The following is a 24,196-nucleotide window of genomic DNA, read 5'->3' as shown; positions in this document are numbered from 1 at the left end:
CGACTCTTTGCGACTCCATGGACTATTCCATGGGATTCTCCAGGCCAGAATACTGGAGTGGGTAGCCTTTCCCTTCTCCAGGGGATCTTCCCAACCCAGGGATTGAACCCAGGTTTCCCGCATTGCAGGGGGATTCTTTACCAGCTGAGCCATAGGGAAGCCCTGTTCTAGAGAAAGCAGAATTTTAACTGAAGCTGAGAGGAGAAAACGAAATCTGAGAGACACCAACATCGCTAAGGAGCTCACTTTTACCGAGGATTCAGGACATGCAAAGGCTTCAGCCGAGGGAAAGGACAGCTGTGTCACCACAGATGCTTAGAGAAAACCAGTCACAAACTCAGGCGATGTGTCACATGTAGATGCGTTTGAAATGGAAACAAACAAACGAAAAAGGATTATGAAGTCAGGTGGTAGCAAGGCAACACAGTAACATAGCTGAGGCAGGGTTCCAGGTGGAAGCAATAAACCCATCCATGTCCTCAGCCTGGATCCAGCCCTGTGTATCTGGGAAGTCACTGAAGGTTTGCAACAGGATTTCTACCTGTGGACAACAGTCAATCTCCCTTCACACTAAGGGAATCATTCTGAGTTGCAGTTTGAGTTACAGATATATTTAGTCCAGTATTGCTCGCGATGCCCAGGTTGGTGCTCACTGCGTCAAGGAGTTGGAGTAATGTTACAAGCTTTCTCAACTACCTATTGCAAATATCTCCTCTTACCCTGTTTACTTACCTTGTGTTTACCTTGGCAAAGAGAAAACAGGCCAAACTAGCAGTAAACACATTATGGAGTCAGCCGCAGGCCAGGTCAGACCCCGCTCTTTTAAAAGGTGAGATTCATGCATGCAAGGTCACTTTAAAAAGGTGTGTTATCAACTGCAACAGTGCTTCTGTCCGCGTTTGCAGAAGGCATACCAGGTGACTATGCATGCAGGAAAGAAGTAGTTATGGAAATGAAACACAAATAAAAAAGGCAAAATATTGCAAAAACAAATTATTTTATTAAGTGCAAAAACAAGCCGTAGGCAATAAATAGATTAGCTCTGGTACATGTCCAAGGACTTCGGTGAGCATTCTCTTCAGAACATATTAAGGCAGTGAAATTATTCTCAATGTACAGATTAAAAAAAAAAAAAAGAAAAAGAAAGAAAAGAAAACAAGTGTCACACGTCCCCTTACACATGCTTGAAAAACATCTGGGACTTTACATGAATTTCAGTTTGGGCTCAAAGAGAATGTCTGCTCCGTTTGAGAGTTTACAACAGATAGAGTCTCTTACTTCGAGTTCTAGCACTCTGAATTCTAACAGCTCGTTCTGATCCTTTGCGTCTTGCATTTCATTCTTCAGCTGGTTCTCTTCCATTTCCAGCCTGTAAATCTAGACCAGAGACACCTGCGGGTTAATGGCGGGAGAAGCACTGTTTCTCATCAGGGGCCGTGAGAACGTATCACGGACCCCAGGGTGTTGGCCTGGGGACACAGGGGCCATCACCAGGGGTAGGGTAGGAAGGGGAGGGTCTCAGTGGGTGTGCAAGGTGGGCCCTTTCTGCTCCAGGGACTGGGATGGCCCAGATCAGAGGCTGTGCCTGCTTCGTCCCTGCAGCCCAAGCTTGGCCGGGCATGGGGGCCAGGTATTTGCTGACTACACAAATGGTGGAGAAACTAAGCCACAGAGCAGTTGAGTCCCTTCCCAAAGGTCAGTCCTGGGGAAGCAACAGTGATCCCAAAGCCTGTCTGAATTCCTTCTATCCCAATCTCCCAGAGTCAGCCCACCCAGGGTCTGGCTAGTTGCAGTAGGAAGGTTCCCTGGACTCTCCAGAGGGCTCCGATGAGTAGGAGATCTGAAAGTCTGGGAAGAGGGGCTGCCTGGGTCCCAAACCCACTGGGAGACTCTGGGCCAGCTATGTAGCTCCTTGGATGACACGGAGGTACACAGCAGCCCCCACTTGGTGGCCTGCAGTGAGGACCCAGACAATGCATGGCAATGAAGGTCCTGATGGTTCAGTTGGTAAAGAATCCACCTGCAAAGCAGGAGACCCCAGTTGGATTCCTAGGTCGGGAGGATCCGCTGGAGAACGGATAGGCTACCCACTCCAGTCTTCTTGGGCTACCAACAATCCGCCCACAATGCAGGAGACCTGGGTTTGATCCCTGGGTTGGGACAATCCCCTGGAGAAGGGAAAGGCTACCCACTTCCAATATTCTGGCCTGGAGGATTCCATGGGCTGTGTGGTCATGGAGTCGCCAAGAGTCGGACACGACTGAGCGACTTGCACTTTCACTGGTGGGTCTTGGTCACCCTTTACTCCTGCCTCCCCACCTCTAATGGGGCGGTACTGCCCCCAGGGGGACATCTGGAAACAGCATAAGAGTTTTCCGGGCCTCTCAGAATTTAGCCAGAAGGACCAGGGATCCGAAATCTCTCCCAAAGCCTGGAGCTGCCTCACAGGAAATGACCAGCTCTGTCCCAATGCCCCAGATGCTGTGGAGGGACATGGGACAATGAATGGCCACAGGACAGGTCAGTACAGAGCTGGGACAGGACCCCACCGCCCCCCAAGGGGGCAAGGCTGGGCTTGTCCGGTTGGGACATTTGAGGATGTTTAGAAGCTAAGGTCTAACACAGTCCACTCCCACCAGTACAGAAGGTGCAGAACAAGCAAATCCGCTGGGACAGAAAGCAGGTTTCCAGGGGCTGCGGGGTGAGAGACAGGGGTGACTACAAAGGGAGCAAGAGGGATCTTTAAGGGAGGCTGAAAATGTTCTAAAAATTGCATGGTGGGGCTGGGTGCACAACTCAGTAAATTTACTTTAAAAAAAAAAAAATCACTGAATTGTTCACAAATAAGAAAAAGACGAAGCTGAGGTCTCGTCCCAAAGCATTAGATTTACCACTTAAGCCGATTCCCTACAAGTTCCATGACCACAGAGGGAAGGACAAGCTTGGCTCTGCCAGCACCACGGCCTCCAGTCGATGAACTGGACCATGACTGCCCGAGGATCTGCCCACTGACCCCTGCCTGGGGAGCAGGTGGTGGGGGTTGGGGGGGTTGGGAGTGGTCTGGAATCCAAGATAACGGCAGAGGCGGCCTGGAAGCCCAGCATAAGCGGGGCTGGCAGGCCTCACCACGTCTGCAAACCAGCTCTGTGGGCCCCGACCCAGAGGACAGAGATAGGACCAGTGGGTAGAAGCCCTCAGGACGGGCGTGGGTGAGACTCCGGCGGCCGGAGCAGGCCTCGGGCTCCATGATCCCCTGGGGCAGAGCTCAGGGTGTTGGTGCCACGTACCTTTTCCAGCAAGTCTTGGTTTGTTCTGATGAGTAGCTGCTTCTCTTCAACCCATTTGGAATCCTAAGGAAAAGTACTAAATATGTTCATACTCATTGAAGCAGACAGCTAAGTAACAAAGCATCAGTGGGAAAGGTGACTTCATAAGAACCTTTCTATGAAAAGGCCAGAGAGAAGGAGAGCAGTTAGAATGATCTCATTGTCCCTCTAAACCAGGGGTCCCCAACCTCCGGGCAGGGGAACCAGACCTCTTGTCAGATCAGTGGAAGCGTTAGATTAGAAATCAGTCAGTCCAGTCACTCAGTCGTGTCTGACTCTGCAACCCCATGGAATCATGCCAGGCTTCCCTGTCCATCACCAACTCCCAGAGGTTACTCAAACTTATGTCCGTCGAGTCAGTGATGCCATCCAACCATCTCATTCTCTGTCGTCCCCTTCTCCTCCCACCTTCAATCTTTCCCAGCATCAGGGTCTTTTCTAGTGAATCAGATTCGAAATAGAGAGCACAACAAATGGAAGGTGCTGAATCATCCTGAAACCAACACCCCCCAACCTTGGTCAGGAAAACTGTCTTCCATAAAATTGGTCCCTGGTGCCAAAAAGGTTGGGGACCACTGCTCTAAACGTTTAATCCTGAAAAAGAGAATTGGCAGGTCTGCAGTGCATTCCTCCTCCACTCCTGTTCCCTAAATTTCAGGGAGCTCATCTGTATCAAAGCTACTGGTTTTTCCAGTAGCCATGTATGGATGTGAGAGTTGGGCCATAAAGAAAGCTGAGCACCAAAGAACTGATGCTTTTGAGCTGTGATGTTGGAGAAGACTCTTGAGAGTCCCTTGGACAGCAAGGAGATCCAACCAGTCCATCCTAAAGGAAATCAGTCCTGAATATTCCTTGGAAGGACTGATGCTGAAGCTGAAGCTGAAGCTCCAATACTTTGGTCACCTGATGTGAAGAACCGACTCTTTAGGAAAGATCCTGATGCTAGGAAAGACTGAAGGCAGGAAGAGAAGGGGAAGACAGAGGATGAGATGGTTGGATGGCATCACTGACTCAATGGACATGAGTTTGAGCAAGCTCTGGGAGTTGTTGATGGACAGGGAAGCCTGGCGTGCTGTAGTCCATGGGGTTGCAAAAAGTTGGACACAACTGAGTGACTTAACTGAACATCTGTTATCACTGACAGAAAAACACCTGGAGCACAACTGAGCTGGTCCTAGCAGACCCTTTCAGGGCTTATTCTCTTAGGCTCGAGGGCGAGTGTCCAGGCCACACACAGCCCCATGGATGTGCCTGTGGACCTGGTGTCATCACAGTAACACACTTCTGCTCATCTGAGACCCTCTGCCTAACCACATCTTTGTCTGGACAAGTTCTGTCCAGGAACGTTCCATGAGCCGGGGGGCTAAGTCTGTCTTTATACCAGGATCTCCAGCACCTAACACAGTGCCCAGCACACAGCCGATGCTCAGTAAATGCCAGGGGATGGATGAAGGTATAAACGAGAGAACTTTCTCCCTCCCTTCCTTCTACCCATCGTGTATCACCGTGTCTTCCCAGGATAGACACACATGTAGGCCCACGAGGCTGAGTCCAGAGCTGGGTCCATTCATCTCTTCTCCTGTGGGAGGTTGTTGGCAATGTCCCTCCCATGGCTCTGCCCCTTTTCAAGGTGACTCTGCAGCTCCTCCCAAAGAGCAAACTCATCACTGGGTATGGCTACAGCATTCTTTGGTGACTGGGATATTAACCAATGTGATGCAGGCAGAGGCATGGCCTATACTTGTGCTTTGGAGGCTGCCCTTCCTTCCTGCTCCAAGACCTTTACTTAAAGGAGCCAGCTTCCTTGAGGAAGAGAGACCATGGGAGCCTGGCCAACAGCTGGCACTAATGCCATCTAGCCCCAATCACCTGCAAAATGAAGCCTCTAGAGTGACCCCAGGGGAGACCAGCAGAAGAACCACCCAAACTGCTGACCCACAGAACTGTAAGCACACAAAATTTCTATTATTTGTAAACAACTCAGTTTTGGGGTGATTTTTTAGGCAGCAATAGCAAACTGATTGAGGAGGCAATGGCAACCCACTCCAGTACTCTTGCCTGGAAAACCCCATGGACGGAAGAGCCTGGAAGGCTGCAGTCCATGGGGTCGCTAAGTCGGACACGACTAAGCAACTTCACTTTCACTTTTCACTTTCATGCATTGGAGAAGGAAATGGCAACCCACTCCAGTGTTCTTGCCTGGAGAATCCCAGGGACGGCGGAGCCTGGTAGGCTGCCATCTCTGAGGTCACACAGAGTCGGACACGACTGAAGCGACTCAGCAGCAGCAGCAAACTGATACATTATCCCACACGCCGAGCACAGAGCCTAGCACAGGGCAAGGCTCTGGTAAAGTGCTCCCTGAATGAATGGCCGTGTGTTTTGTCTCAGACTGGCCCCATTATTTAGCAGGAACTGGGGGCAGAGCACGCCCAAAAACAGGGCCTAGCGCCTCAGGTGGGAGGTTAATTTAATCATAGACTGTGGTTGGGCGAGTTGCAACCTGTGAGCTCAGCCTGAAAGAGGGAAGCTGAGGTCAATGGCAGGTGAGGACAGAAGTGTGAAAACAGCCTCATCTTTCACCTGGACTCCACCCAGGCTGCTGTTGAGTCTCCCTCCTCCCCCATTCCCTATTTAAGTACTATTATTAGCCCCATTTTAAAGATGAGGAAACTGAGGCACAAGAGATCACGTAATTTCCCCAGGTCTGTGAAACAGGTCAGGGGCAGGGCTGGCCTGTGGCCTGTTGGCTGCAGTGTATGTTCTGCACTGCTCTCCTGCCTCGTGGAGAGTTTTGGACTGGCTCCCAAGGCCACCTCTGCCATCACTGAGAGCTAGCTGCAGGTTCATTTGCACAACTGAATCCTCATAGGCAGTGTCTTCCAGATTCAAGTCAGAAAACATTCTGCTGATCGCTTTATGTTTGGAGTTGTCTCCTATTCTTGTACACTTGGCAAACAAGCAAAGAAAAAGCCAAGTTAGACTCTCAGAACATATTGGATTTTTAAAAACTTGGTAAAGAGACAAATGAGCTGGGATAGTCCCATCTGAACTCTGCTAGCATTTTTTTTTCCTCTCACATCTCCAGGGCAAATGATATAGCTCGACAGACCATCCCCCTGGGCACCAAGACCCCAGTGACACCACCAAGGGGACAGAAATGCAAAGAGCTACAGGTCACGTGACCGTTTCTGCTCACCTGGCCCTTCTCAACCAGTAACTTCTCCAGATCCTCAATTTTCGCCTGACACCTCAGCAGATCAGCTTGGAGCTGTTCCCGAGTCTGAAATGCAAAAGACCAGGAAGTGAGCAGGTCCCCCCGGATGATGACAGAGAAGAGGAAACGACAAAGTGGCATCTGGTCCTGAGAAACGGGTCCTTTTTTTAGAAGCACAGGCACCGACTGGCCTGCCTGGTTCCTCTGTCACCCACGGGTGTGACACCCGGAAGAACTACAAGGCCTTGAGAGGCCGTCAGCGCTACCCCTGTTGAGAGACGAGCCTGCAGCCTGGAGACACAGCCAGCTTCCACACGAGGGCGAGTGAGGGGCCAGCACATCAGCTCCCAGCCCAGCTTCCTGACCCAGTGCCGTGGCCGTACTTTCAGCCACACCTTCACCCTTGCTCAGCCCATCTCCTGACAAAGGTGTCACCGACAGTGAGGGCTGAAAACCAGATACCCCGAGGACCAGGCGGGTAGTATAAATAAGAGAGACCGACTGGGTGAGGGGTACTAGGGAGTGGTGGGGACTGTGGCAAACCAGGGGCACATGTCTCAACTCAGAGGGGGGCACTGCCACTCAGCAGCTGCAGCCAAAGGTGACTACACGGAATGGGAAGACTGGTGCTGCCAGAGGCTCTGAGCTCTCAAGAGAAGCCAGGAACCCGGATTTCTATGTGAAATCTCTCAACTTTTGAATGGTGCAAGGAGGTGAAGTTTTTAAAATAAGAAACCCATGCTTCAGTCCAAACCACCTGCAGCAGTGTACTTCCTCTGACCTACAGGTTACAGGCTGACACTATTAGAGCCAAAGAGCTTCCCTCCACAGCCTCATTTGCCACCCCTTACCTCATGGGGCTGTTGTGGGAAGGAAACAGGTGTGCGCCTTCAGAGGGAAGGGCTGGCCGAGACTGGTCTGTGCGACTCCTGAAGATGGCTAATGGCCAGTCAGTGGACAGTACTAGAAGGTGGAGGTCAGCCCAGCCATGAGGGCTGGTATGGTCCAGACCTGGGTGGCCAGCAGGGACCAGAGCAAGCGCTGGGTGGGCTTTGAGCAACCAGGCAGCCCTGCCTGTGCACCTTAGGAACATTCCTGGGGGTTTTTCAGCCGGGAAAGAGAGATGTCTGTTTCACAGTGAGTCTGATTTCATCACTGAGTCAAACTTCTGAAACCCTTCTTGCCAGCGGAAGGGGCACAGGACACTGAGACAGCAGCATTTCTTCTGCAAATGCTGCTCCCGCACTAAGGACGAGCAGGTAGCTCCTGCTGGATTTGCCAAATGCTGGAATGTCACCACAGCGGAGGCTGCCAGGCAACCCCTATCCCCTCACAACAGAATCTGGCTGCTGGCAAGGGCACGCACGGGACACCCAGCCTCTGTCCGACCCCTCAACGCCTCCCCCTGGCACCTACCCGGGCCTCTCGCTCGGCGTCCAGTGTCCCGCCCACCTGCTCCTGAAGCAGGGCGTAGGCTCGCTGCAGAGCCTGGTACTCCCTGGTCAGCTGGCAGAACCTCAGGTCAGCCTCTTCTCGGGTTGTCGTCTTCACGTCATAGAAGAGAAAAGCGTGAGGAAGCCCGTGACTTGATGTGAACGGCGGTGCCAGGGGCAAGTCAGGCAAAGACAATTTGCAGATGTCACGACTGCTGCCAGCTGTTACTTAGCGGACCGGCCACAGCCAGGACCTAACTGGAGGGCTCTGGAGAGAGCGCTGGGGAGAAGATGCCTTCTCTGCCATCTTCCCTGGAGCTCCCTGAACCCCGGGAATCACTGAATTGTGTGCAGGGGAACAGGGGTGAGCCAGTCCCGACTGCACGGTGTGCGTCTATGTGGTAAAAGGGGCCTCTCTCACCCCACAAGTCTCATTCTGGGGATTTCTTCTAAGGAGACAACCACCCAAAGAGCATCACTGCAGTTGTGAAAAACTGGAATCCCCGTAACACCTCTCATCAGGAGCCCGGTAGGCTGGACACACGTGCGGATCTGTGAGGATCCACTCCAGATGGAGGGCGATGACTAACACAGCATCTGGTGCTGAAAGATGCCTGTTTCACACTCTTGGTGAAAAAGGCAAATCAAAAAGCGTGTGTCCGACGAGATCGTATTTGACTGGGGTTTCCTGAATGAATCCCAGCGGGTGGGGCGGGGTGGGGAGACGGGGGCTGCTCTTTGCTGCTGTGTGACTCAGGCTCCCTGGGGCAGAGGGCAGGAAGGTGGATGTGCGGAGACAGAGGGTCAGGAAAGCGTGAGAGGAGCCAGGGTGAGAGGCTCCAGGTGGGCTTCCCTCTGCTCTTTTCTGTGCTGCTGGCATCCTCTCCTATAGTGACACGCCATCTTTATATACACAGGTGTGTGTGTGTGTGCATGTGTGTATGTGTGTGTGTGTGTGTGTGTGTGTGTGTGTGTGTGTACAACCCTGGGGGGTGGCGAGGGGCAGACCACCACACAGCAGTTTTAATGACAAAGGGCAAGCGGCAATGCCATGGCTACAGGTCTCTGGTGTGAAATCTGTGCTGGGAAGGGAAAGGGTCCCCCCCCAGGCTGCAGGCACCCCGCCGTCACCATTCTCAGAACCCATCAAAGTGGGGACCACCCTCCCTGGCCACAGGCTGCGATCACACAGGTCCTGCGAGGTTCGTCTCACAGGGAGGGAGTGCGGCTACAGAGGCCAGGTGAGGTGGGAGGCACCCCCTTACAAGCATCCGGGGGTGAGGCCCGCTTACATCGTCCAAGTCCTCCTCGGGTGTGGCCGGAGCCCTGTCCGTCCTGTCCGTGTTGCAGGACGTCTCTGACAGCGTTTCCGAGTCCACAGACTCCTCGTCAAATCCAAAAAATGTCTCCACAACATGCTTCTGTGAAAGGCAATTTGCACAGCATGAGAGAGGGACTCAAGAGTCGCCTCGATACCCCCACCCCGTCGTCCGCGGGCAGAGGGGCGACAGTGCACATCAGGGCCACTGGGGCATCCCAGGAGAGGTGAGGTTGGGGGGGGGCATGACTGCTGAGGGGGAAGGAGGAGGCCAGAGGTGGTCAGAGGGTGGAGGGTGGCCGCAGAGGGTGCTGGCCCGGCCCTGGCTCCAGGCTCACGAGCTGATGACCTTTCGCAAGGGGGCCACATAGCCTGTCTGAGAGCCAGCTTCCCTCTCCATCAGAAGGACACAGGACCCCCACCTCATCCCTGAGCACAAAGTGAGGTCACTGAGCAACGTGCCCAGCATGGTAACACATGGTGAGTAGCATCCTTGCTATACTGAGTGGGGGAGGGGAGTGCGGGGGCAGGCCACGTGCGATGTCGGGCTCTAGGTCAGACACGGAATGGTGAAAGGGGCAGAGTGTCCACAGGTGGACCTGGGGTTCTGACTGGCTGGGCAACTTGGGGGGCAGGGGGCCCAGGTCCTCACCAGACGTGCCCCAAGAGGCAATTTTAGTTTATTTTAACAAGCACACTTACAAAATTAGAAGGAATGGCCTAATGGACCCATATACACCCAGTACTCAGATTCAGAGGCAGTTTTGAGGCTCTGTGTGCTGGGCTTCCAGCTACCCTGTCCAGCACTCTCTCACCCCAAATATCACAAGAGATGGCCTTTCATTCACTCACTTATTCATTCATTCCTTAAGTGAACACCTGACTAAGTGCCTTCTATAGGTCAGATCCTGGGTGGGGCCTGGGGGGCCACAACCGATCAAAACCAGGCCTGGTCCCTGCCCCAAAGAGCTTCGGTCCCTTGGGACCTCAGACGCCAATCCACAATCACCAGATCAACATCCCTTGTCCTAGAAACACTGGCTTTCTCCCCCGCTTAAATAGCCCTTGAGAAGGATTTTTGTTTTTACAAATCAGTGGATGCTCTTGACCGTGAAGAAAGAACCATACCTAAATCAGAGCCAAGCTCCAGGCTCCCACTCGTTAATCTGAACCAGGTTCTCCCACCCGTCAACACACAGAGGCACTCCCCACATGCTCAGGCACCTCCCACTCTGTCAGAGCCAATGCTTGAGTACAAGCTCTTGGGTCCAGATGTCATAAAAATGTGGCTGGTGCCACTAACAGGATTAGGAACTAATTCAGAACCAGGAAGCAAGGGGAAGGGAGGCTCCTTTGTCATCCTGTACAGTTTAGCATCTCTCATGAGGCTTTGAGGGAGGCACCCGGCCACGGCTGTCACCAACGACGGCCTCGCATTTGGCATCTGTGTTTCTGCAAACTGCTTTTGCCTTACGCTTTTTGCTTATTTAGCACAGGTCGGGCACGTACTGCCCCCTGAACTCCCGGGTCACACGTCAGCCACCTCCTTGACAGTCCCAGCGAGGATGGAGAACACTGACCTAACACTCCCAAACCTGCTGTCTCCATGTTCGGACTGACCTGTGTTTACCGCTGGCAACTCCACCTCCAGTTCCTCAGGCCAAAACCCAACCCCTTTCTCCACTCCATGCTCCACGCCTCTGAGAGAAACCCTGCTGGCTCGATCTTCAACCCACAATCGAACCCTTCATGAACCAGCACCTCCCTCCTGGTCCAAGCCACCATCACCACTCACTACTGGTCTTCTGGCTTCTGCCTTTGTCCCATAAATTGGTGGCCAGAGGGACTATTTTGTAACAAGAATCCTGTTGTGTTGGTCCTTTGTTCAAAGCCCACGGGCCCTGCACTATGCTTAAGTGGAGGCCAACATCGACAGTGCAGTCCACAGGCCTTGCGCCTGCCCCCGCTCTGCTCCGGCCTCATCCCCTCCTCCCCACTGTGCTCCAGCCACACTGCCGAGCACATCTCCACCCCTTCCACATGCCTGCCGCAGGGCCTTTGCACTGCCAAGATTCTGCCCCCCAGAACCCACATGACTCTCTCCTTCCCTTCCCTCCAGTTTTTGCACAAACATAACTATCAAAAGACTTCCCTGACCACCACATCAAAGTCTTAACTATCCCCACCCCCGCCTCTCTGTTCTTCTTCCTTTATTTTTCTCCATAATGCTCATCACTGCCTAACATAAGATACATTGTGCTGATGTCAAGGTCTGACACACTCAAGAAATACTGGTTGCTCAATGAGTATTTGCAAAGAACTCAACAGTAAACAAATGTTCACCCACAAGTAGTTTTGGGTTTGCACGTGGTGTCCCTTCCTTTCGCTCCTACAGCCAGTATGGGTGGGCAACCACCTGGCTGTGCACCCCAGGCGAGTGCATCAGGTAGGAACATGAGTCCCTGCTAGACTCCGTCATCGTCAAATGCAATCCTCTCTGAGTGGAGGTTGGAGGAGACAATTCTATGCTCAAAGGCACACTCCCAGGCCCCCGGGTTGAGAAATCCCCCGAGTTTGTGTCAATGATGCTCCAGACGCCACACCTCCAGGGAGCCGTGGCCATGACTTTCGACAGTGGACACATTCATAGCACTCAGTTCCTCTGCACACACGCGGTTCACCTGAGCCCCAGGCTCCTTGTTTCTCTGGGAAGCCACTCAGCTGACCTTATTTCTTGTAAACACTGCTAATTGCAAGGCCTCCAGGGACAGGCCCGTTGTGCTGATCAGCAGTGAGCAGTGACGCAGCGAGGGCCCTGCCGGGTACATGGATGCAGCCCCAGGAAACAGTAAGCCTCACGGTCTCCACACGGCCAAGACACGAGGCCAGACGGCGGTTACCAACTGCAGGCATTGCAGACTATTCTAGGGGGGTGATGACTCAGTGCTCCATTACCTAGGGTGACCTGCTTTTTGAAACTTGGTGGGACTGAGAGTTAAATACTCCATTGCGTGCGTGCTAAGTCACTTCAGCTGTGTCCGATTCTTTGCGATCCTAAGGACGGAAGCCCACCAGACTCCTTTGTCCATGCGGATTCTCCAGGCAAGAATACTGGAGTGGGTTGCCATGACCCCCTCCAGGGGATCTTCCTGACTCAGGGATCAAACCCATGTCTCTTATGTCTTGTGCATTGGCAGGCAGGTTCTTTACCACTGGTACCACCTGGGAATTACTGAGCCCTAAAACAGAGTATTGGGCTTCCCAGGTGGCTCAATGGTTAAGAATCCGCCTGCAGTACAAGAGAAGCAGGAGATGTGAGCTTGGTCACTGGGCCAGGAAGACGCCCCTGGAGAAGAAAATGGCAATCCACCACAGTATTCTTGCCTGGAAAATCCCATGGACAGAGGAGCCTAGCAAGCTACAGTCCGTGGGGTTGCAAAAGAGTCGGATATGATTTAGTGACTAAACAATGACAAATAACAACGCAGGGTATTAACTACAGATGCTGTAGCTGTGCATTTAAAATTGACCTCCCTACACCCCAGTGGAGCGCCTTGAAGTATCATGTGGCTCCAGAGACAGAACCCGAGGAAGCACGCTGCAGGGAGGGAAGGAAGAAACAGCTCTGAAGGCGGGATGAAACACACAAGGACATTCAAAGTACAATACAGAGAACTGACTTATGGGCACAGGAGGGGAAGGAGAGGGAGGAACAAATTGAGGAAGGAGCACTGACCAATACACACTGTCCTGTGTAAAGTAGACACTTAGTGGGAAGTTGCTGCAAAACACAGGGAGCCCAGCCTGACACTCTGTGATGACCTAGAGGGGAGGGCTGGGAGGGGAGGGAGGCTCCAGAGGGAGGGGACATATATATAAAATTAGGACTGATTCACGTTGCTGTCTGGCAGAAACCAACATACCACGGTAAAGCAACTTTCCTCTAATTAAAAAATTAAAAATATATAATCCCATAACCACAAAGGAGACAAATTCCAAGGTAGTGGGGAGGTCACCACAAGTCACCCCCACCTTGTGTGACATATGGGTTGGGTTGGTTTGTTTCCTGAGAGTTAGTTTTGTTTTTTTTTTTAATTGATTGTATTATATGGGAAGCCAAAATGCACCACATAAATTTATGCCTTTATTAATTACAAAATAAGCTTTAAAAATAAAAAAGATATCTTAACGTTTCAAGTGAAAATCTGGTGGCTGTCTTCTCTGGAGACCAAGCAACCCTGCCTTCCACTGCATGTTCATATACACGAAATTACATACAAGACTCCAAGGAATGAAAGGAAAATCACCTGGAAATACTGTTTCTCAAACCCTCAGCTCATAATGGGGATTTTACAGAGTCAAGCACAATAGAAACTGTCGATTTTTTGGAGCCTCCATCATTCAAAAATTCCCTGGGATATTTCTAAGGAAAAAATAACTTCAGGAGCATAAGATTTCCATCTTTGCTCACTCCAAATGCATCTTCTATGGAAAAGGGCCCACCTCTCCAGACTTCTATTTTCTTTGCCACCAAAGCCTTGCCTTGCTGACATCTTTCTATAAACCAACCCAAAAGCTTGAAATGCAGTTTGGGCAACTATGACTGGAAAATAAACATTCCTTTTCCACTGACATGCTGAATATAGAGAGGTGCTCATTCTTAGCAGATCACGTGAACAGAGAGGGAAAAGGGAGGCACCACCTCAAATAAACAATCCCTTGGCTGAGCCCAGCTTCTCATGGCATCCTCTCTCCTCATCCATGTCATTCCCAATAATCCCAGGCACAGGAAGGAGCTTTCTGATCACAGCCGCTGACAGTCACATGACCGCAACTGACCCCCAGAGCTGGCCGCTTACCTTCATGCTTGTAGGTCATCTCCTGGCAGCCAGAAAAGTACAGACACACCAGGGTGCAGAGACAGAGGAAAAAGGAGAAATACAGCACGAAGAGGACGTACTCCATGGTGGGGACGCGGGGGCCGGGGAGAGTCTGGGACCCACTAGCCTGTGTGCGTCAGGGGAGCTGGAAGCCACATCACTGCCACCAGATTCCAGGCCTCTCTCGAGTCCTGGGAGGAAGCACCGATTCTTCTGCAGAGCACTCTCGTTTCCTCGACCACACTAGGTCCACTGCCTTCCTTCTCCGCTGCACCGTTCTGAGAACAACCGCGATGCTCCAGAAGGTGTGCCTTTATCAAAAGGGATGCCGGCTCTGGGGCAGATCGTGGGCTGAGAGGAGCCAGTTTCCAGGGGCGGGGCCTGGGTGAATCAGTCACAGCAGACAGCCTTCAGGCTGGCTGATTCTCTGGGGGCTTTCCTCCCAGCCTGGGGCTCCCCGAGTCTCCCTGTTGTCAGGGCCCCTGGGAACAGCCCTAGCAACCGTGATGCCGAGAGAGCCTTCTTCAGGACCAGATCACAAAACGGGGAGGTGCCTCCTGCCTCGTGTGCTTAGGAAATTTCTCTGTTCATCCCCTCACCCTGTGCGTGACCCAGACTAGCTGAACTCATGGGTTCTTAGCAATTCTTCCATAAGCATTTGTTTTACCATTTATATGAACCGAAGCAAACCACCATCCAATAGAAAAATGGCAACCAGAGTGGTCCTCAGTTCCCACACCCATGTAGCACCTATGAGGGCACCTTCTTGCAGAAGCTTCTCTAGCCACAAGATCAAATGTAAAAACCCTCCTAGAGGGAAAAAAGGGTAGATTTCACCATTAAAAGTAAACCTTTTTATTTGAAAGGTATTAAAGCAACCCTGGAGGAGGGCATGGCAACCCACTCCAGTAATCTTGCCTGGAGAATCCCCATGGACAGAGGAGCCTGTTGCAAAGAGTCAGACACGATGGAGCACCTAAGCACAAAGCAACATTAAGAGGCAAAGAATAATTCACAAAAGTGCGTGCTAAGATGCTTCAGTCATGTCTGACTCTTTGTAACCCCATGGACTACAGCCTGCCAGGTTCCTCTGTCCATGGGGTTCTCCAGGCAAGTATACTGGAGTGGGCTGCCATGCCCTCCTCCAGGGAATATTCCCAACCCAGGGACTGATCGAACCCAAGTCTTTTAGTTTCCTGCACTGATAGGCAGGTTGTTTACCACTAGCACCACTGTGGAAGCCCCAATTCACAAGAGAAAAAAATACGTATAGCCAAGTTCATATATATTTCCACTTCAATAATGTTTGACCCTTTCAAAGTAGCCATGATATGAGCTATGTAACCAGGTCACACTATGCAATTTGGTGCTAAGTCTTTAAGTTGTCTTTCCAAATGAGGTGCCACCAGAGTTGGAACTGGGTCAGGAATGGACCTGTGACCAGGCTGAACCAAGGCGCACCAGTCCTGGGACTTTTGCTGGAACCACTGAGGAGAGATATCCTCTGACCACAAAGGTTGGTTGTCAGGTATAATGCCAACCTGAAGCTGCTAAAGCTGTTTGGGCCACCACATGGGAGAGTCTGCTTGAGAAAGAGGACAGTCCAGAGGAAAGCACACTTGAAAATGGAGATGGACAAGTCCTTGATAATTGCACGTGAGCACCTGGATCCAGCCGCACCTGGATCCAGCCGCACCTGGATCCAGCCGTACCTGAAACTGGACCTGTAGACTTCTCAGTTACATAAATTCATTTATTTGCTTGAACGACTTTGAATTTTTGGCGCTAGCAATAGAAAAAAAAATCTCGGCTAATGGGGAGGAGGGAGATAATCCTAGAAGTCAAGCCATATGCAAACTGTTGAGTTCTGCAACAAGCCTACAGACTTGGTTTCTCTCTAAGCTGCTCTGCACTTGGACCCTCAAGAAAAACCAAAGACAGCCTCTGCCTGGCAGAAGGATTCCTGGCTCTGCGGAAACCATGACATGTGTACCGTGGGCTGCCTCCTGGATCTACTTAGACCCACTTTGCCAGAAATTCCTCAAGAGTGAAAATTCCTCTGTACCCATCACCTGATGCTCTCTTATGCCCAAGGCAACAAGATGCACGAAGACAATGGTGAGAGGGATAGGGGGATGGGAGAGGCTGAGAGCTGTTCTTCTTTGGCTGGACATGAGCTGCCACAGGGTCGGGGCAGGAGGAGAGCAGGACCAGGTCAAGGGCCCAGCCAAAGAGCTCTAGCTTCATCTCCTAAGAAACGGAGAACCAGTGGAGGGTTTTTTTAAGGAAGAAGGTGGCAGGGTAAGACCTGTGCCTTAAAAAGACAGTTCTGGTGGGAGGAAGATGCTGGAAGCAGAGCAGCAGCCAGAGAGCTGTAGCAATGGCCTCAGAACAGCAGATGAGGACACAAAGGAAGGAGGTGAAGACAGATGAAGAAGCAAGGGCCTGGAGGGGAGGGTCTGGAGTCAGGGAGCCTTTGCCTCAAGCCCTTCCACACTGGATCTAGGGTCCCCTCCTAACTCCAGGCAGGGGGCCAGGAGCTGCAGACCTGCCTTCTAGCCCAGTCCTCTCTGGAAACTGAGTCTCACCCCCAGGCTCACTCCTGGTGTTGGGGTATCCTGTCCTGCTAGAATATGTTGCCTATGACCACCATTACTTCCTGTCTGTTCCGAAGTCTTTGGAAGTGATCTGGAAGTCCCCATGGGCATTGCTGTGCTAGATGAGGTGCCCTGGGCAGGTGAAATGGCCAAGTCAAGCTCCTAGCTCTGCTCTCCCTCTCTCCATTGCCCACCGACCTGCGATGTTGCCCAGGTAGGACAGTACAGACTGCGTCTGTGGCTGAGCCACTCAGCTGCCTGAATGTGGCCCTGCACCTTCCAAATCGTGCCCGTGATCCATCACCAGGGCCCCAATCGTTTCCCGAGTCCTTTACCAAAGGGTCCACAAACCCAGCAGGCAGCCCTTGGAGCAGCTCCCGCGGGGCTTCACGTGCTTCTGATGTGAAGCTTAGCCACCTGCCTGGCCGTTGAGGAGGGAACCAGATGATGGGCTGCTGCCCAGGCTGGAAGGGCCAAGCCCTCATCCCTTCCAGGGACCAAAACATGGAGCGAAAGCCCTTGGCTGCCTGCTGCTTGGAGGGGATCCCCAGCAAGACTGCAAGGATGAACAGCCCCTTTAGTCCATGCGATCGAGCCCCACGGTTCCGGCCGGGCGCTGTGCTAAGGGCGGCTCATAACCCGGGAAACGAGGCAAGAGCCAGCCCTCCCCATGCTGAAAGGCTGATGACGGAGCCGTGGAGGAAAGGCGGTCCAGGAACAAAGTCAAGCGGAAATGACCAGAGAGGGGAAAAAGGGTTTCTTTGGCTACTTAAAAATGGAGAAAGCATGCACGTGACAGAAAGCACTCAGGTGTGTGGCCAGGCTAAGGCATGGCACCCCGGCTTATGTCCCAGGGCAGCTTTGGATGCCCAAGTTCTTCCTCCCACAAGCCTCAGGGCACAAGGTCAAGTTTGGATAGGTTTCAGGTGTACTGTCAGAGTGAATGCAGGAGCCGCGGACCAGGAGTGACCTGCGTCCTGGTGACAGCAGATGCCTGCCTGGTCCATTCGGGAGAGGGGGCCACAGACCTGATGCTTGGATCCCAGGAAGGGCCTACTGTCCAGTGGGGCTTTGATGTTTCCCATCCTCCCTCAAAGGATGGGGATGTCACCTCACTGCTACCTGAGACTACCTCTCTCTTTTTAAAAATGCAGTAGTAGTAGCGTTAGTCGCTCAGTCGTGTCCGACTCTTTGCGACCCCGTGGACTGTAGCCCGCCAGGCTCCTCTGTCCATGGGATTCTCCAGGCAAGAGTACTGGAGTGGGTTGCCATTTCCTTCTCCAGGGGATCTTCCTGACCCAGGGATCTAATCCAGGTCTCCTACATTGCAGGCAAATTCTTTACCGTCTAAGCTATAGGGAAGCCCCCTCTTTTAAAAATGGGGGCCATGAATTAGAGGGGGCGAGGGGGTGAGGCAGGGCCTCACATCTAACCCCTCATGCAGGGCCTGCATGCATCTAACAGGCCCTCCAAAGGAAAGCTACTCATTTAACATGAAGGGAGAAAGAAAAAGGATAATATAATTTACTGATTCCTGTCTACTCTTCAGGTCTGGAGCCAGATGCTCCATTTGATCCCATAGAAAAGATGCGTGTTGTAAGAACCAGGAAACTGAGGTTCTCAGATTTCAAGGCTACATAGCTAGGAGCTGGCCTGACTCCCTGCCGCTCCAGGCTATGGTTCCTGAGCCTAATCCAAGATCTCAGCTCTATTTTCAAGGCAAGTGAGCAAACTGTACTCATTTTAGCCATTCTTAATGTGCCCAGCTCTCTCCTAAGACACATCTCTTCCTTGCTAGGCTGCACATTCCAATGGCTGACCCACTACCTCCTGCCACTTCAGGGCAGGGGCTCTGTTTCCAGTTAGGTCCTGATCACACCTTCCGCAGAGCAAGCCCTGAACCCTGGACAGGGCCCAAGGAACCACTTAGGATCCTTCTCCTGAAACCCCCACCCCGGGCTGAAAAATCAACAGCAGAGTCCCCAGGCAGGGACAGCCAACACCAGTCTTGTCCCCAGGAGCCCAATGAGACAGGTCAGGAGCCCTTGGGGACATGCTGGCCTCCCTGGAAGATGACTGCTATGCCCTCAGAGCATCTGCAGCAGCTGGGCTGTGGTATGGAAATGGAGGAGCCCCTTTGCAGGGAACTACAGAGTCCAAGGAGGCTTGCAACAGCTGGAGAGCAGGGATGGAAAGTTCTGGAACCTTCGATGCATTCACCAAGACACTCTGGCATGTAAAGACCCGGACAAAGTGATAAAGTGCATGTATGCATGAGGGACACAGTGCAATGAAGATTATTTAAGGAGAGAAAAGAATGTACTGATCCCTGCTGACATGTGGGAAAGAAGGAAGGGAAGCTGCCCAGGCCTGAGGGGCAAGCCCTGGGGACTAAAAACCTGCCCAGGTCCCCGATGAATCCACACATCCATCCCGTCCAGCCCTGGACTAGCTAGGATTAAGCAGGAGCAAAGGGAAACAGCTGTACATTGAATCCCGAGAAAAAGGAAAATACTGGTGGGTCACAGTAAGTGGGAAAGACCCCAAGCCAGGTCAGGAAATTTCCCTAGAGGTTCCAAGACTCTGCCTTCTAGTGGCATCAAACTCTTGTAATTACAGTGACCAAACTTCCACATCCTGGAATGATCCAGTGTTAGGTAAATGCGTTTTTTTCCAGTAAGAGCAATTTGTTTATTCAGTCAACAACTATTTAGGGACACCCACTCTGTGCCAGGCAATGACCAGGACACAGTGAGCAGGACACAGCTCCTGCCCACCTTGCCTGCAGTACATGCAAGCCTAGCAAATCCTAAGTCCAGTCTGCTGCTGCTACTGCTAAGTCGCTTCAGTCGTGTCCGACTCTGTGTGACCTCAGAGATGGCAGCCCACCAGGCTCCCCCATCCCTGGGATTCTCCAGGCAAGAACACTGGAGTGGGTTGCCATTTCCTTCTCCAATGCATGAAAGTGAAAAGTGAAAGTGAAGTTGCTCAGTCGTGTTCGACTCTCAGCGACCCCATGGACTGCAGCCCACCAGGCTCCTCCGTCCATGGGATTTTCCAGGCAAGAGTACTGGAGTGGGGTGCCATTGCCTTATCCAAAGTCCAGTCTAGGCCTTTGTAAAGTTCTCTTCCCATAGACACATTCAGAAACAGGAAAAGGGGAAATAATCTCTTGCTCTGGATATTCTGACAACATGTGAAAAATATAGTCATGGGACAAAACTGGGTTTCCTGAAACCCTTTCTGGGGTACATGAGGGCACAACACAGCCAGTTCATGCAACAAACTGAATTCCTTTAGACGGTTGCTTCTTAAACATGTCTTGTAGTGAAAATGGCCATCATGTACACTACTGACAACTGGGCAAAATGACACAACCCTTCTGTAGAGCAGACAGAAGGGTGAATGTTCTTGATTGAAGCCTTCACACCCTCTGACCCACATGTAGGCTACTGGCAATCTATCCATGGGAACTATCCAGACTGTGGACACAGTTTTCTGGACAAAAGGAGTCCACTGTGGTTACATTTACAGAAGCGGGGAGTCCAAGAAGACGGAAAGGGTGGTCACTCAATGAAAGGTTCAACACTCAGAGAATCTAGCAGAACTGGCTGGTGAAGAGCAGTCTGCTAAGCATAGACACATTTACTGCAGCATTATTCTCAACCGTGAGGAGCTGGAAGCAGACACGCCTGGTGGACACAGAACGTTAAACAAATTTATGGCCCATCCACTCAACAGATTATGTAGTCTCAAAAATTCATATTTATGATGACGGCACCATAACATGGAAAAATGCTTTATAGTATAATGGTAAGTCAAAACCCAGGGTGCAAAAATGTATGCTACAATTACAGCTACATTATCTAAAAAATTTGAAGCAGAACAAGGATGGGGGGAGGAGATTGCATTAAAATGCCAACATTGATTGCACTGGGGAGGCACTGCCATGATGGACCACTATGTTCCAGATAGTCTATACTGTGGCTATACTACTTCCATAATAAAAATATGTATTTAAATATAACCCAGTTCTGCTGAACTGCTTCCCGTTTCTGAGAGTCTAATGTCAGTGCATAGAAAGTTGTACCTCGTTCAACCTGACTTGGTGGCATAAGCTTGGGCCTTGGAGCCCCAGACTTGAGTTTAAACGTCAGTCTGTTACTTTTCCTCTTTGACTCATTTTTATATTTTATACCTATATACTTCCTGAATTTTAAAATTAAAAAAAATAACACCAACCTCACAGGGTGGCTATGACGATTAAATGAGATGCTATAAGTAAACATTTACCCAAATGTACAAATTTGGTTCAAGATATATTTTATTTGGCCCACAGAGTGTACTATAAACAATTTGCACCAACATTCACAAGGATCTCCCTGGTGGCTCAGATGGTAAAGTGTCTGCCTGCCATGTGGGAGACCCGGGTTCGATCCCTGGGTTGGGAAGATCCGCTGGAGAAGGAAATGGCAACCCACTCCAGTAATCTTGCCTGGAAAATTCCATGGACTGAGGAACCTGGTGGGCTACAGTCCACGGGGTCGCAAAGAGTCAGACACGACTGAGCGACTTCACTTTTACCAACATTCACAATCCTGAGATTTTACATAACAGTGTTATGGGTTGAACTGAGCCCCCCGACCGCAAAAGGTTATATTAAGGCCCTACCCCCCCAGTACTTCAGAGTGTGACCTCACTTGGAAATAGAATCATTGTAATAATCAGTTAAAATGAGGGCACGCTGGATTGGGGTGGACCCCTAATCCAATGTGATTAATGTCCTTATGAGAAGATGGCTATGCAAAGACAGAGACACACAGGGAAAACAGCACAGCACAACAGAAGTAGAGACTGCAGCTGGGCAGCGTTAAGCCAAGGAACAGAGAGGGGTGGTCAGGGAAGCCTAGCGTGCTGCAGTCCATGCAGTGGCAAAGAGTCGGACACAGTTGAGTGACCGAACTGAACTGAACTGAAGACGAGGCAAGTCTTGTCAAATAATACCAATTTTCCAGTAAGTCACCAGAAGCAAAGAAGGACTTCCCTAAAGGTTGGGATCATGCTGCCAACACCTTGATTTTAGACTTCTAGACTCCAAAACCGTGAGCTAATACATTTCTGTTCTTCTAAGACACCCAGTTTGTGGTACCTTGTTACAGAAGTCCTAGGAAACCAATGCAGAGATTTCCACGTCTCTTGAATGACTGAATTATCTGGCACCACCTGGCTCACTTTCCTACAGCAGCTGATATTCTGGACCCAGTTTTTCACAGTCACCACCACTCCCTATTGTCCCACTGACACCAAGGCCATATATCCGTGGTCATTCAGTAAGACGTCTGCATGGCTGTTTTCTTTATAGATGAGAAATATTTCTACATAGCCATATCTCTACCAAAAGATAAACCAGGAGGGGCATCTGGTTTAGTAAGAAGGCGACCAGGCCCATATCTTCATGGAAGTGAAAAATGTTTCCAGGTGTTAATACAAACTAAGGCCTTTTAAAAAATAGCAATTTGCAGGACTTCTTCAGCAGTTCAAAGGTTAAGACTTCACCTTCCAATCCAGGAGTGTAGGTTCTATACCTGGTCTGGGAACTAAGATACCACATACCCCCTTGTCAAAAAACCAGAACATAAAACAGAAGCAATAGTGTAACAAATTCAGTTAAGACTTAAGAAATGGTCCATATCAAAAAAATCTTTAAAAAAAAATATACCAATTTGCTCTTTTACTTTCCAGCTTGGTCCCTGTGGGCATCTGAGTTTTCCAAGACTGCCTCTGCTCACCTCACTGGACATTTGGACAATGTCTCTATAAAAAGGGCAAAACCACATTTTCCAGGAAGAATGCATTCTGCATCATTTCAAAAAAGCCTGAAGCCCCTGATTCTTCAAAACAGGATATATAGATGTTATAAACCAAGACCAGGTATCCTTTAAATCCTTCAAAAGGTCTAAGTATTTATGTTTTTAATTTTGGGTGCACATCCCCAGAGGCCTAAATACAGGATATAACTGTAAATTTTCCATGAATAAATGACAGTAACCAGGTCCATGGCCTAGTTATTTATGTTGCTTTGAGAAGTAGCTATAACAGGTTTTTCTGCATCAAACATGCACAGATGTGAGGGTGCCTGCCTTCAGGGCCCCTCTATGGGTTGCTCACTCCCCTCCCCCATCCCTGGACCACCCGCCCTGCAGATCCTGGCATGGAGCCAGAGCAGGGCAGCTGTGCCACCGCTGGCTCACCTTGGGTGGCTTCAGGCCCTTCCCGCGATGTCTTCTGGACCGCAAGAGCCGTTCTCTCTCCTAGAAGGAAACACAGCAGTTTGCATCTTCAGCCAGTCTTCACATCACGCCCAGCGACCCACTGGCTCCAAGAGGGCATAACTCACAAAGGGCATAACTCACAACTCTGTTGCGCCTACCTGTCTGCACCAGGCCTGAGTCGGCCCAGGTCCTAAGCACCCAAGGCACGGCTGCTTCTCAGAACTGACAGCTACAGAGCCACACCGTGAACTGGACTTGGACCCTCCCAGAAAAAAAGAAATGCCAAGGTTGGCCAGTACTGTAAAACTCCACCCTGGCTGCCTTTGGGGCTGGAAGCTATAAAACTTCAGGCGATGCTGACTAGTTACCTACTGTCAGTGACCCCAATAGAAAATAAGTAATCTTGTGGCTTCGATCTCACACAGAGCTATGGCCAAATCCCCATGGGGATGACACACACCTCATTTCTCTGATTCTCAGCTTCTTCCTTTGCTATAAGTGCCAGAACCTACCCTGCAAGAGACTGTGATTACCTGTGGCTTCTGTCAGTAGAAATGGCACCTACAGGGGTAGTGGCAGGAGTAGCAGCATTCTGCCCCAGAGGAAACCAGCAAATTCTCTCCTTCCTGATTATCTCCTTTCTGATAGGATGTTCCTATCCTCTTTGGCTGTCAGGAAACCCAGAGACAAATACGGTGCCTGGCAACAACCCTTATGGTCCACCCCTGTGTCCCTCCTGATCTTGACTGACTCTGCCATCTTTATTTTCTCTCGTCTTATCTGTTTATTATTCCTCTTTCGACCCTGTCATCGTTTTGTTGGGTGTGTTTTTTTCACCTTATGTGGCATAAAGACTTTTATGTGTAATGAAGCAAAGATGAATGGAAGGTTGAATGAATAAATGGGAGGGTGGAATAAAGGTAGGATGGAGAGAGGAAGGAATGGACGGGAGAGGGGGAGGATGGGAAAGCGAATGGAAGGAGGGGAGGGAGTATAGATGGGTGAGTGGAAGGAGGGAGCAGAGATGGAGAGACAGGCAAGCAAAGTGAACTGGACAACTTACAGTCAAAGCCTTTTCTAGAGCTTTGCTCACTGGCTTTTCTATTTTTTGAAATACTCTTTGCTTCTAAGATGCAACTAAAGCTCACTATAG

General features: G+C 50.8%; 1 protein-coding gene across 1 annotated transcript in view; it reads right to left on the bottom strand.

Annotated features, from left to right (window-relative positions):
- The window catches only part of JAKMIP1 (janus kinase and microtubule interacting protein 1), a 72,944-nt gene that overhangs the window by 25,205 nt on the left and 23,543 nt on the right, over positions 1-24,196 (bottom strand). The window contains exons 7-12 of the mRNA XM_052641718.1: positions 23,023-23,082; positions 9,269-9,397; positions 7,960-8,088; positions 6,526-6,609; positions 3,288-3,350; positions 1,279-1,377 (exon numbers count right to left, since the gene is read on the bottom strand). Of these exons, the coding sequence (XP_052497678.1) occupies positions 1,279-1,377; positions 3,288-3,350; positions 6,526-6,609; positions 7,960-8,088; positions 9,269-9,397; positions 23,023-23,082 (564 nt within the window). The remainder of the gene's footprint in view (positions 1-1,278; positions 1,378-3,287; positions 3,351-6,525; positions 6,610-7,959; positions 8,089-9,268; positions 9,398-23,022; positions 23,083-24,196) is intronic.

Source organism: Budorcas taxicolor, chromosome 6, assembly GCF_023091745.1.
Source record: "Budorcas taxicolor isolate Tak-1 chromosome 6, Takin1.1, whole genome shotgun sequence".
Classification (NCBI taxonomy): domain Eukaryota; kingdom Metazoa; phylum Chordata; class Mammalia; order Artiodactyla; family Bovidae; genus Budorcas; species Budorcas taxicolor.
The sequence above is the reverse complement of the archived record's forward strand: the minus strand, read 5'-3'. Positions and strand labels throughout refer to the sequence as shown.